This window comes from Lynx canadensis, chromosome B1 (assembly GCF_007474595.2).
Source record: "Lynx canadensis isolate LIC74 chromosome B1, mLynCan4.pri.v2, whole genome shotgun sequence".
Classification (NCBI taxonomy): domain Eukaryota; kingdom Metazoa; phylum Chordata; class Mammalia; order Carnivora; family Felidae; genus Lynx; species Lynx canadensis.
In genome coordinates, this window is record NC_044306.2 from 116,299,562 (window position 1) to 116,312,479 (window position 12,918).

A 12,918-nucleotide genomic window follows, 5' to 3' on the forward strand; every position below is an offset into this window, starting at 1 on the left:
AGAGGATTTAGGGTCCTGTGGGGCCTACTAAAATGTAATCTCCCTTCCCAATTTGCCATAATACCATATTTTGGTTCTTAGTAACTAAAATGACCACGACTAGTGTCATTGTAGGACTATTTTCTCCATGTACACTCTAAAAGTGTACATGTAACTTATGAAGAAAGAAAAGACTGGAGGACATATCTATTTTTTTTTCTTTCCACAGCCACATGAATTCAATCCAGTTCAGAAGTTCCAGATACCCTATGAGAGACTGAAATTGGCAGAATTCAGCAGCAGATGAGAACAGAGGAAGGCTCATAGCAGCAACTCCTGAGAGGGGCGAGAGGCAGATTTCAGTGAAGCAAGGCCTTGACAGTGGACCATAAGCCTCTCCATAGCCAAGGCACTGTCTTAGGCACCTTTGTCTTCTCAAGAACTTAAGCTCAATAAATATGCAGTGAATGCATGAACAACTGCTAAACAGACTTATGTAGGAAGTGGTTGCCATTGCGGGGAGAGAGATAATGGGATAGAAAACACGAAAAAGGCAATTATGTGTATGCACTTAATGCTCACCATGGGGCTAAGTAGTCAGAAGGAAACCAGGATCCAGAAACAACTAGTGAGATGGTTATTTTTCAACGGAACCAAAATGACTTGAGGAGCAGAGAGAGAAGGGAAAATACAGCCAAAGGAGAAAGTGCTCAGGCACTTTCTTCTAAGAAAACCCTATCCTTACTTCTGTACAGTATTGCCTTTATATATTTACTCCCTAATGATGTTATTGCAAAATGCATTAAAAAATCTATTTTTCCAAGTAGATTATGAAGCTTGTATCTTCATGCTTATGAAAACACACATGAGAAAACACATGTGTGGTTATGACATTAGTCCAAAGGATTATGTTTATTTGCAGTTAGTTGATTTTGTGTATGTATATCTACTTGTCTATGTGTGGGTTATGTGTGTCTGTTCTACAATTTAAAGAGAGCACTTGGATCATGAATACAATTAGTTTTTACCTCCTGTAAAAACTCCTCCTCCTCCTGTTTAGCCTAAGGTGTAATTGTGTGTATTTAAGCATTTGATTCCATAGTGTGATTTAGTTTCATGTATATGGGGAAGTGTTAGTGCACCTAAATGTAAACTTTGATTTTTAATTTTGATTTGCAAAAATTTCCTTTTGGAGTGTGTAGAGTGTCATGTAAACCCCTGAGATAATCTCTATCATGATACCCAGAGAAGAGGGGTTTCTTGAGAGTACATAAGTTGAGCTTCACATCATTTTGCTTTTCAGCAGATATATTGACAAGAGTTAGGAATGACCATGTGGGATCTTACTTTGGTTGGAAGTAAGGAAAGAGGGAACTGACAGGCAAAGTATCTTCAGATTTTCTCTTGATACATGTGTTCCCTCTTTAGCAGATGATGGATATTTGCAACCTTCAAATGGATGTAGAATGATTTCTTACCCATATCATTTAGCTCTCTTTTGTCTTTTCCTTTGCTCCAGATCTTGAAAAATTCCCAACCAATAGCCTCCTAACTTAAATTTATCCATTTCTCTAATATTTTCTAATTGGCATATCACAAAGAAGGCAAAAGATACACCTTCCTTAAGGTGTAAACACTGAATCCCAAGTACTCATTAATAGCATATCAATCAGTTTCCTTGCCCTTCACTAGTCCTGTAATGTGTCCTTTGTCCTTGCAAATACATTCCCAGGCATATTTTTAAAAAGTGGAAAAAAAAAATTGAATGTGAAAATCTCTACTCTAAGGAAGCACAAAGGCAATCCAGAGATAAAAGATTCCAGAGGTTTCCTCAGTTTTAATGACTCTTTGCTTGTGTTTAAAAAAAAAAAAAAATCTGAAAACGAAGAATTCCACGCCAGACAGACTCACAGATCAGGGCAGAGAAACATGCAAGGCTGGTGCTGTCTGGGAGACCCCAGACATAAATTCCTACTTTAGAACTCGGCCCTTTTGTGGGGAAAAGAAAAGAGTCACTAACGTTCTCACTTAGCGACGTGTTGAACGCATACTCCTGTAGGCGCTGGTGTGCTTTAGGATCAGGAATCCTGTTAGGATCGGGTCCACAGATCAGATCTAGAGTGCAATTCGGGAGATAAGCCTCCTTCTCTAGCTGTTAGCTGCCAAGCTGTGCTCACGGCCTCAATTTCTCTGCGCGCAGGCGTTAGAGCCTGAGAAGGACAAATACAACTCCCAAACAAGACTTCTCATTGCAGTAGAAGCATTGGCGATTAACGGCCAAACCGCTCCAAACCCGAGCACTGAGCTTGCCCGGGACGCCTTGTCTCCTGCAATACTTCCGCGCCTCGTCCGGCTGCTGCCACTGGCGCCCCCAAGCGCCGCGCGCTGGGCGCCCCAGTCCCTCTTAAATCCTCCTAGACCTTCTCAGAAGCAAACCGGACCTAGGGAGCCTTGTGAGCTGGAAGGAAAGGCTTCCCATGGAATTCCCAGAAGCTAGGAGGCAGGAAGCTGAGGAAAGCAGACCCTCAAAAGGCTCCCCTGCCTCCGTTCATTCCAGTTTGGGATTTCCTCTCTGCAAAAAGGGGGCAGTTGCCTGGCACGGTAAAGGTGCCCGGTAGAGCTGGGAGATTGAAACCCTCGCAGCGTACTCAGGGCACCCCATTCCTCCCAGCCCCAGAGACATAAACGTACGCTGCGTGTGTGGTGGGGTCCCAGGGTTAGGGGTGCAGAAGGCGGACACTAGAAAATCCCAAATGTCTCCTGGGTTTAAAGAATAGGAACATCTTTCCCCTTTCTCAGGTCGTCTTCTCCCCAATTCCAAAGCCCCCATCCATCTCAGTTGGGCACCCCTTGGCACACAGCATAGCGCAGCCTCACACACCGACTGGGAGGCAAAGACTAAAACCCAACTTGAGCATTCGAGCGTACACAGACCACAGCATTAACGCCCAGGTGCTCACTTCTCTAAATCTTCTGTAGGGCTTTCTAGTGCCCCAGTAGGAGTCAGGCATTGGAGGTGGGTGCTGGTGGTCCCCAGGGGCGGTGGAAACCTGCCCCTCTCCACTTCCACTTTTGTCCTCCGTCCGTCCCCAAAGGTCTTTCCACCGTCTGGAGCTGTGGTCAGGAATTAGGAGACCTCACGTTCCTCTGGGACTGAATCCCATTTTCTCAATTGTTGTAGCGTGAAGAGGGGTGTGGGAGGGGGGCAAGGAGGAGAGGCAGGAGGGGGGGCCGCAGAAGCAGCAGCCGCATGGGGGAAGGAGAAGAGTGGGGCGGGAACGTGGGGGGTGAGAGAAACGATTTCACTCTTTGTCACTCTTGAATTGGGGGCGGAGGGAAAAAAAACCCCACTGTGGGAAGCTATAAAAAGCAAAGGGGGCGGCGGTGAGAGAGCAAACGGAGAGAGGGAGACCGATCCGCGCGCGAGACCGCTCCCAGGGCATTGCTGCGTTCCTGGCAGCGGTAGGCTGCCGGGTGTGAACCGGGAAGCGACGCTTCGCGGCGACTGTGCCTGCGCGCGTGGGAGACCTCCGCTCGCCTCAGACCTCCAGGGTCACGTCTGGGGCGTTCTTGATCCCCCATTAGAGCGTCCGCTAACACTGTGTCCTGCAAAGGTGGAGGCTTAAAGCGTAGTAAGGAAGGCAAAGAGGAGAAAAAAGCAACTGAGGCCGCGGGAGAAGGAGCTGGTGTGGACCTCCAGAGGGATTAAGAGGACGATTGGACCGCGGAGATCCGGGTCCAGAGGGATTAAGAAGACGATTGGACCGGCGGGACCACGGAGGTGCGGGGCAAGGAGCAACTGGAGCGGTGCGGTCTGTGGGGCTGGGTCTTCTTGCACCTCGGGTCACGCCTCCTTGGCGACAGTGCTCCTCGCCTTTGATTGCTTCCAGTTACTGCAGAACTTCCTGCCCCGCTGGAGAAGCGGGTCTCGCTCTGGTCGCTCTCGCTCCTGGTCTGAAGCGTGAGACTGAGTTCACACGGTGCTGGGCCCCCCCAAGCCAAGTGGGGTTGGGGGAACAGAGCCTGCGATCCGCCTCTCCCCGAGTGAGGGGCCAGGTGTAGGGGTCCTCCCTCCTCTCTCATCCGCACCCCTCCCGGCTTTGCGCCTCCCCGGGGACCCCTCTCCAGGAAATGGCCGCGCTGATGCGGGGCAAGGACTCGTCCCGATGTCTGCTCCTACTGGCCGCGGTGCTGATGGTGGAGAGCTCACAGCTCGGCAGCTCGCGGGCCAAACTCAACTCCATCAAGTCCTCTCTGGGCGGGGAGACGCCTGCCCAGGCCGCCAATCGATCAGCGGGCACATACCAAGGACTGGCTTTCGGCGGCAGTAAGAAGGGCAAAAACCTGGGGCAGGTAGGAAAACACTCCAAATACACTCTACAGCAAGAGCGTTAGGGACCAGCGCTCTTGAGCGCCTCGTTTGCCTTTGCACGCCTCAACCTTTCAAGTGCGTCCCCAGGTGTGGCGCGCACCACAGCTAGGGAGGGGTTCCCAGAACAGATCTTCGTGGGCAGGGGTGGCTGGTGGCTGCTGGTGCTGGAGGGTGTGGACCGGGCGGATTAGGGTTCTCTCATTTTTCCTTTGGGACATGGGCATGGTCAAAATCCAGAGCGTATCGGTGGGGAATGGTCCTTCTCCAAATTTAACATGGCAATGCTGATGATAATGTTAATAGCAGCTAACACATAGCAACTATTACGTGTCAGGCACCGCTCTAAGCGTTTACATATATTTATTTAATCTTCACAACCCTATGAGCTAGGCGCTGTTACTCCCCCCATTCTGCAAATGAAGAAATTGAGTTAAGGAGTGATTAAGCGATTTGCCCAAGGCACACAAGCTAGTGTTAAGTGGCAGAGTGGGATTCCAATCTAAACAGTCTGGGGCCAGGTCCTGGTCTCTTAACCATCACATTTTACAATGTGGAGGGGGGGATTTACCCTCTTTCAGGTTCCGCTTCCCTCCCAACCACTTTCTTCCTTCAAAGAAGTGAGGTCACAGACAGAAAACTTCAGGACAATCCATTTCTCAATTCTCTAGCATTGTAAATAAATCATCCAGGAGGCAGCAAAATGATGAAGCGACATTGACAGCATCGCGTAACTCAGGCGACCAGGGTGCCTGCGACATAGCAAGGTACACGCCAGAGGCATTTTCGCAAGCGGAAACTTTTCGAGGGCGTTTGTCACATTGTCATACAGACACATTGACAGTCGCTTGCAAAGAGTTACGCAAATATTCACAAACAATAAAACTAGCGTGCACACTCAGGGCCCGCTGTGGCCAGCGCGCAGCAGCCAGGAGAGGGGGCCTTGTGGGCACTGGGAACCACGACAGCTCCCCCTTTCTGCTCCTTTTGTAGCAAGCCAAAACCGAAAGCCAGTATGCCAAACAGCACACGCATCCCTCAGCACAACTGTCAACCCGTGAAAGCGGCTCATTGCCCCACAGATCCTGGGTTTCCTTGTTTCATCGGAGGACCTTGTTGCACCCGCTGTGCGAGCTCTTCGTGTCCTCCACTGTCCCTGCTCCTAGCGCAGGCGGCAGGGTGAAGTTGAGAGCAAGGGCCAGTCCTGGATGGACAATGAGGGAAAAGTTGGCCCGGGTTTGGCCCCCTACTGCCCTCTCACGGGGACAGTTTTGCTAGGTTTACAGTTCCAGAATGCTTCCTAGGCTTTGAAATGACAAACATTTCAGCTATCTTCTCAAAGGAATACAAAGTCTACAACCACAGGACTGTTTTTTTTTTAAGGGTCTCCAGGGAAATGAACTATACATATGCATGCATACTACATGCATAAATACTACATGCATACATGTCCTTTGCACATTCTCGTATGTCTTGTGCACATACCTCCACACTTATGTGACCATTGTCATTCCCTTTTACTCTTCCCTCTGAAACACCCAACACTTTCCATAGTAATGCACTTAACATTCCCTTAGATATCCATCATGAAACGAGGCAAAGTTTAGAAGGAAACAAAGCTGTCAATCCAAATCATAAGACTTTTCTCTCATGCTCCTAACTTCGAATTCTGCCTTGTCAGTTGTTGAAGAGAGTTAGACGTTTAGTTCAGCCAAGGACAGAGGGGTGGACCCAATGATCTTTTGAGGTTCCTATCGATTTTAATCAATGTACATCCTGTGAGTTTCTGTAAAAGACTTTCTGTTTCCGTCACCACTGGGCCCCAACACTTGATGTTCCTGAATCAAATTATCAGTTATGTCAGAACTGTCATTAGCCATGGGTTTACATGGACTAAACTGAGGAGTGCAGCCCAGAATCTAGCTTATGCCTTATGTTTTGATATGCCTATTTTTCTCTGTGTCCGAATATCTGCCCTTAAAGAGGTTGCAATTCTATGTGGATGTCTTCAAATGGGAAATTGATTTATTTTTATAAATGAGTTTAATTTTCTTCTTTCTTTCTTTCTTTCTTTCTTTCTTTCTTTCTTTCTTTCTTTCTTAAATACTCTCCATAACTTAGTGGTTCTGGGGAATAGATTTCATTGTATTTACTTAACTGTAATACCATATCCTTAAAATTTGATGATGGGTTTGTGAGAAAATTGTAATTTATAAGAGATAGTGGTAACGTAAGATAAAACACAGTTGAATTGAAGTAAGATAGGTGGAAACTGAGAGGATTATCTTTTGTTATTTTCTGGCTTCTTGTTTAGCGGGTGATCTAAAATGTATTCTATTATGAAGAAACAAATGGAAAAATCTGTCTTCTTTGAAGTATAAGAATTCTTTGAATATTTACAGGTCTCTTTACCTTCTTTAATCTACTAGTTAGGTGGTTTCTGAAATTCTTTGTACTCTCACTTTCAATAATAGAATGGAAGTTAGAAAGACTATTCAAACAGGAAGATGCCACATCCTTTTTTGGAGAAAAAAATGTCGAATTGAAGTGTAGCCGAGCTGAATTTTTATCCATCAGAATAGAAAAATATGATTGATTGATAAGATTGGGTGTTAAGTGCCAACTGATCAAACTAGCTAATTATGTAGTGTCATTCTGAGGCCTGATAATTTGATTTTCTCCCCCTCTCCCAATCTTGATGAATGATGCTGAAATGTATGTGTTTCAGAGGTACAGGAACAGGAAACTGTAGGATGCAAATTCAAGCAGGTATATCAGAAACTTAGTTTTTGGTCTTCTTTTCCTTAAGTGAAAATTGAGTAATTTTTTTTTCTGATTTACTTTCAGAATATAGAATTAAAATAAAGATTTTATTGCCCTTGCAGAATAAATTAATGAAGGAATTTAATAATTCATTAATCTACAAAAGTGAAAATGAGAAAATAGGCCTGAAGCTTTTCTTGATTCGATGTAGACTGTTTTCGTATGAAGAAAACATTCTTATTTACAGGAATTCTATTTATTCTATAGGTGAGATGGATTATTTGTAAATCATTCCTGGAAAAGATGCCTTTGAAGATCAGGAAAGATTAGGAGAGGTCAAAAAGAGAACATACTGTTCTCCAGAGGTGTTACGATTCTCATTTTTAGGTTTGCTTTCAAAGACAGTTGTGAGCTATGATGGAAAATGACCTACAAAATTGAATATGGCAGTATTCAAGTGATTGATACAGAAGTAGCAAAAATGATTTCGTTGAATTAGTCACATTTATGTTTTAACTTGGCTTTCCATTTTCATCTATTGCTTATGAGTTTTAAAAGATAGTGTATCTGTATGTGGGATAAATTAACTTGTAGACTGTTACTAATGTATATACATGTCAAGATATTTCCCTTTCTAAAGAGATTATTGCAAATGTTCTAAGTTAAAAATAATTTTAAACAAAATCTTTTATATCACGTGGATACATATATTCTGAATAAGTACACCGTTGCTTGACATCACCTCTGGAGTTTAATCAAGTTTTACAGGCCACTTTAAGAACAAATAAAAAAAACAAGCAATTTAAAAAATCAATTTACCTTTGTAATTCACTTTTTTTTTTTTTTTCCAAATGGAAAACCTTTGGATTTGTGCTTGTAATTGCTTCTTTTAGTCTTCTTTACTCCTTGCTTTGTCTCTTTGAGACAGATTAATTTGAATGCAATGCTATTGGATTTTGAAATATTTTTAGAGGTTATGAGTAGAAGAGTGGAAAATAAGTACATTTTAAATGTAAATAAGCTTCCTGGCATGTGTCTCTAAAAAGAAGCTGAAAACCGGTTTAACATAAATTCGATTCCGTGATTTTCTCATATAACTTGGACATTTGGGCAGGTTTGGATAACGTTGTGCTGTGAAAAAAGAATGCTTGAAATACGTTGAAACAGAAGCTTGAGGGAGTCGGTTAGAGAGCCCTAATATTTGTGTATTGCATTTTCTTTAATAAAAAGTGCCACGGCTATTTGTATGTATGAATACTCAGGAAAGTGCTCATAGAAGTAAACTGTATATAAAATAGATGGCCTATTTGCTGTAGGTGATCACTTCACTTTTTGAAATTACCCATGACTTTTTTTTTAACCCCAGCCCAACTTTCTCCTGCTAGAGAGTAAATATCTGCAATTTTTTCGAAACATCACTTGATGCTAAGTGCAATCAGGAAAGCAAATCATTTTTAAAATTTAAACTTTCTAAAATAGAAAGGTTTTGAAACAATCTGCAGTAAGGTTCATTTTCTTTCACTGTGAATAATAGAGAATTGATAGTCGATGCAAGTGGAAGGTGACCTCGTGAATAGCAAGAAAAGTATTTTAACGATAATCTAAGTAGGAGCATCCATCATTTTATTTTTGTGCTAGAGTAGAGAGAGCAAGGGACAAGGGTACTTAAACTCACTCCAGCTGTGACTTTGACCCTACCAGAGTCTTTTTTAGTACTCCCCTCCAATACAAACTCCTCCCAGGATGTTTCAAATCTTATAGTTTTTAAAATAGAGAAAGCAATGTAATAGAAGGGTAACTGATGTATTCTGTTCTAGAAGAATGTTGCCGCTTCCTCTTCTTTTCCTTGCACAATCATTTTAAATAGATATTAAAATAACTTGTTAAATTGTAGAAGTTTTTATAATACTCAACATATTTACCATTTTCGACCCACAATTTTCTAGCTGTTCATTCTTTGATATTGATGTAACATCAAAATGAATTACAATCTTTTTTCTGTCTGTGATTCCCTCACAGCCCTTTAAAGTCATTCTACTTCATTAGACCCCTGGTTACTTGTGCTCATCTATAAAAAGAAGGTAAAGCTGCTCCTAGTTACTTATCTCACAATTGAAAATATTTATTTACTATGTGTGTCTGCCCATGACTCTCACTGAGTCATTTTTTAAAAAATAATTTTGAAACAGAACCCAAAAGGAGAAAAAATTAATAATAGTTAATGGATAAATTTTTGCATCGTGTAGGATTGCTTTAAGATAACAGAAAGATTAAATATGGAATGCATAATGAAAATTTAGTATTATCATGGAAGGTAAGCAGAGGTTAATTTTCTTTTCCTCCTTTGTCCCCTCTTGCCAGGAGCTAGAGGACAGCAACATATTTTTCTCTAATTGTTTTGTTGTGTTTTGTTTTGTTTTTCAGGACAAATATAAACTATTCTCCCAAATGAAGAGGTCAACTGATATAAAATATGGGAGATTTTTTTTGATAGGAACATCTGTCCACAGGAAGAAAAGTCACCACCCAAATATTTTAAGTAGTGGCTTCCCAACAAGTCTCTCGTGCTAGCAGCTCTGGGTTACTGCCCATGTCTCTGGGTTCAAACCAATGATGATGGAGGCCATGAATGATACCAACATCTAATCAGATGTCCTCAGGGAGAGCTCATCCCATAAATCCTTGTCCTTGGAATGATAAATTGAGCCAGATGAAACTTTAAGGCAGAGGGATTTCAATATCAGGTCTAAAATGCTGTATTTTAACTCAAGTAATTCGTTTATGTAGCATTAAAAAACAATTATTATTTCAACACTGATTCCATAACCACTTAACCATAACAGACTGTATTTGTGGAGTCTTAATAGTAGTTGAGATTTATCTATATGCAATAAACAATAACAAATAACAAATGTAGCAATAAAATCAGAAAAAAGCACAAAAGTAGTATATTTTTTAAAACCTCATTTCTTCTCTCTCCTTCATAGGTAAAAGGGACAAATGTGCATTAGTTATCCTTTGAAATATATTACAGTGCCTAATTTAATTGGTTGATTCCACTTCTGTATTATAATTTGGTATATAGATAGTTACATATTTTATAATCATACGAATTCTAACTGCTGCACCCTGTCTAAAACAAAGAAATAAAATTAATGAGGGAATAAGTACATTAGGTGGAAAAACATCAAAGCATCACAATTAGGAGTACTGATTTCTTGAAATAGTGGATCTATGCAAACATTTCCTGAAAGATGTTAGTTCTCTGTACTATATCTTTCCAAATAAGAGTGTTCTTTTTTTCTGGGGACTGGAGGAAGTAAGTGGTCCTCAGACATATTATTTCCTTCACTGGCTTATAAGTACTTATAGCACACATTAAATTCTAGTACAAAGTTCCATTTATTATTTACTCTGTGCCATACATTGCTCCAAATGCTTCATTATAATGAACTCTTTCGAACGTCTCAGCAGCCCTTCAAAGGGCAAGTCCTATTGTCATCCTTATTTTTATAAATGATAAAATATTTTATAAATGATAAAGCAATAATTTTTTCTGAGACACAGAGAGGTTATGCAGTTTGTACAAGTCACACAGCATTAAGTGCAGAAAGGCAAAAAACACACTCTCCTGTGTTTATCTGCCTGCATCTGAGGGACACAAGGTGCCCACTGACACCAGCAAGGCAGAGGCCTTCTCAGTGACCTCCCTGCAAGGATTGTGAGTTGGTTTGACTGGCATCACTCACATCTGATCAGATAAGGGAAAAATCATCGAGGGCTAGTGCCTCTGATTGCTTTTGCTTTTCCCTTGCTTTGGACTTCTCTAGCTTCCTTTTGGAGAATCAGATGATCTGTAGCAGCCCCACAGCACTATACTTTCCAAAGAGGTTCCAACTTCTGACTTGCCACTGACCAGCTTAATGTCTTTGGGAAAGTTACTTAATCTCTGGTTCTTTTTCTTTTAATATGTAAAAGAAGATAAGTAACAATAGCAACCAAGAGTAATCATATTTATGTTACTGAGCCAGAGGGAAAGGGAAGTGCACTTATTTACTGTGCTGATGTCATTATTACTGCTACCATTACAGAAATAAGTAAGACCAAGTCAAGTGCTCACGCAAAAAACAGAAAGTGCTGCTTCATCTTCCCCACCAAACCGGGCAGGGGTAACTAAATAAATGCATGTGATGTGCATGAAGGAAACAAATGAACTCAGTGGCACCAAGGGCAAGATTGCACAACAAAACAAGACAAAATGAATACACACACAAACATGCTATTACATTTCTTGTATCGAATGTTAACATTAAGAGGGATGGTGAGTCAGTGCTGTCTTGTGTAAAGTAAGCAAAATAGCATATAATTGAGTAATTGGTGAAATACACAGAAGCAAGGGTACACCAGACATTAAAATACAATCACAGTAAGTGAGGGTCCTAACAGCCATGGCAATATTAGTTATTTAACCACAGGAACCAAAATAATTGAACATGTTAGAGTCTGCTGCCGACAGCATTAATTTGATATTCTCCAAAGTAAGATAGCCTCTGCAAAGGCAAGTTTCTTGACACTTTCTGCACAGCCTGGGGCCCAGAGAGCTTGCTGAGAATTTGGAAGGTTTACAAACCTTTTTTGAGTGTCAGCTGTCCTGCGAGGAGGACTTAGAAATTCGGGGTTCATAATTCCCATTCCACTCCCTTCACTTTCTTTGTTTTATTTGGACTGTTCCAGGATTCAGGTGATTTGGAAGTATTTTAACAATGTTACATTAAGAGTGAAAGTCTTTTAGCATATTGGAAACCAGCTGTTTGCCAATAAGTGTTTCTATCTGGTAACGAGCTAAAAGACTGGGTTCAGATGGGATGATGGGCGTGGGGATTGTCATTTAAAACCAACTGAAATGACAGCTCACATTCAAATAATGGTCTTCACTTGCTCATTCTAGCTTCGCTTCATCTTAACCCTTTGAAACTTGGCTCAAGAAGCATTGGGTTAAGTTGTCTCTTGAAATCTTTTCAACAATCATTCTCTATGCTCGGTAGCCTATCCTTTATACTTAATTTATCCCCTTGCTTCTGGTGTTACATGTTTCCATGTTCCTTTCTAGATCATTCCTCCCTCTTTCTTTCACTGATCCCTCTACAACCTTCTGCCCGTAAATGTGGGCATTTGCTCAAGTCCCTTCCTTACACTTCTTTCTCTGTTCCACTCTCTCCCCTTTGCTGAGAGGATTTCCTTCTTTGCAATCATTTGCCACACAGGCAGAAATCTACCCTTAGTTTGGTTAAACTCCTGAGCCCCCTTACCTGCTCAACTGTTTGGGACATCTTTCCAGAAACAAACAAACAAACAAGTCCCCATATCAAAAATCACACATTTTATGTCTAACTTTGAATTGTCAGGAGTTAGGCAACCAAGTCTTTATGATTTCTCATAGCTATCAAAACAAAACAAAACAAAACAGGTGAAAAGTGCCCTAGGTTAATCTAATGCAGGCCACAAGAATCAAGTCTGATTGCCCAAATTCTTCTCATGCTTTGCTCATTACTCACTGGTGATGAAATAAAGCTCTGTAGATTCCCATGAATGCTCCATATTTAAATGCTTGGGATTTAAATGGCCTCCAATTTTTTTTCTCTATGGTAGACCTGTTGTTAAAACAACTCATGTCTGATTAGAATGTGCAAATAAATCTGTAATGTATGCTTATAAAACATTACATATTATGTGCATACCATTTTAAACAATATATAATGTTTATTTTTATAGCTTGAACAACTTACCACAGAGTACTTTTTGCTATT

General features: G+C 41.5%; 1 protein-coding gene across 1 annotated transcript in view; it reads left to right on the forward strand.

The window, feature by feature from the left end:
- Positions 1-3,373: 3,373 nt before the first annotated feature.
- DKK2 (dickkopf WNT signaling pathway inhibitor 2) overlaps positions 3,374-12,918 on the forward strand; it is a 108,608-nt gene continuing 99,063 nt past the window's right edge. Inside the window, exon 1 of the mRNA XM_030311909.2 lies at positions 3,374-4,332. Coding sequence (XP_030167769.1) covers positions 4,111-4,332 — 222 coding nt within the window. The 5' untranslated portion in view covers positions 3,374-4,110. The remainder of the gene's footprint in view (positions 4,333-12,918) is intronic.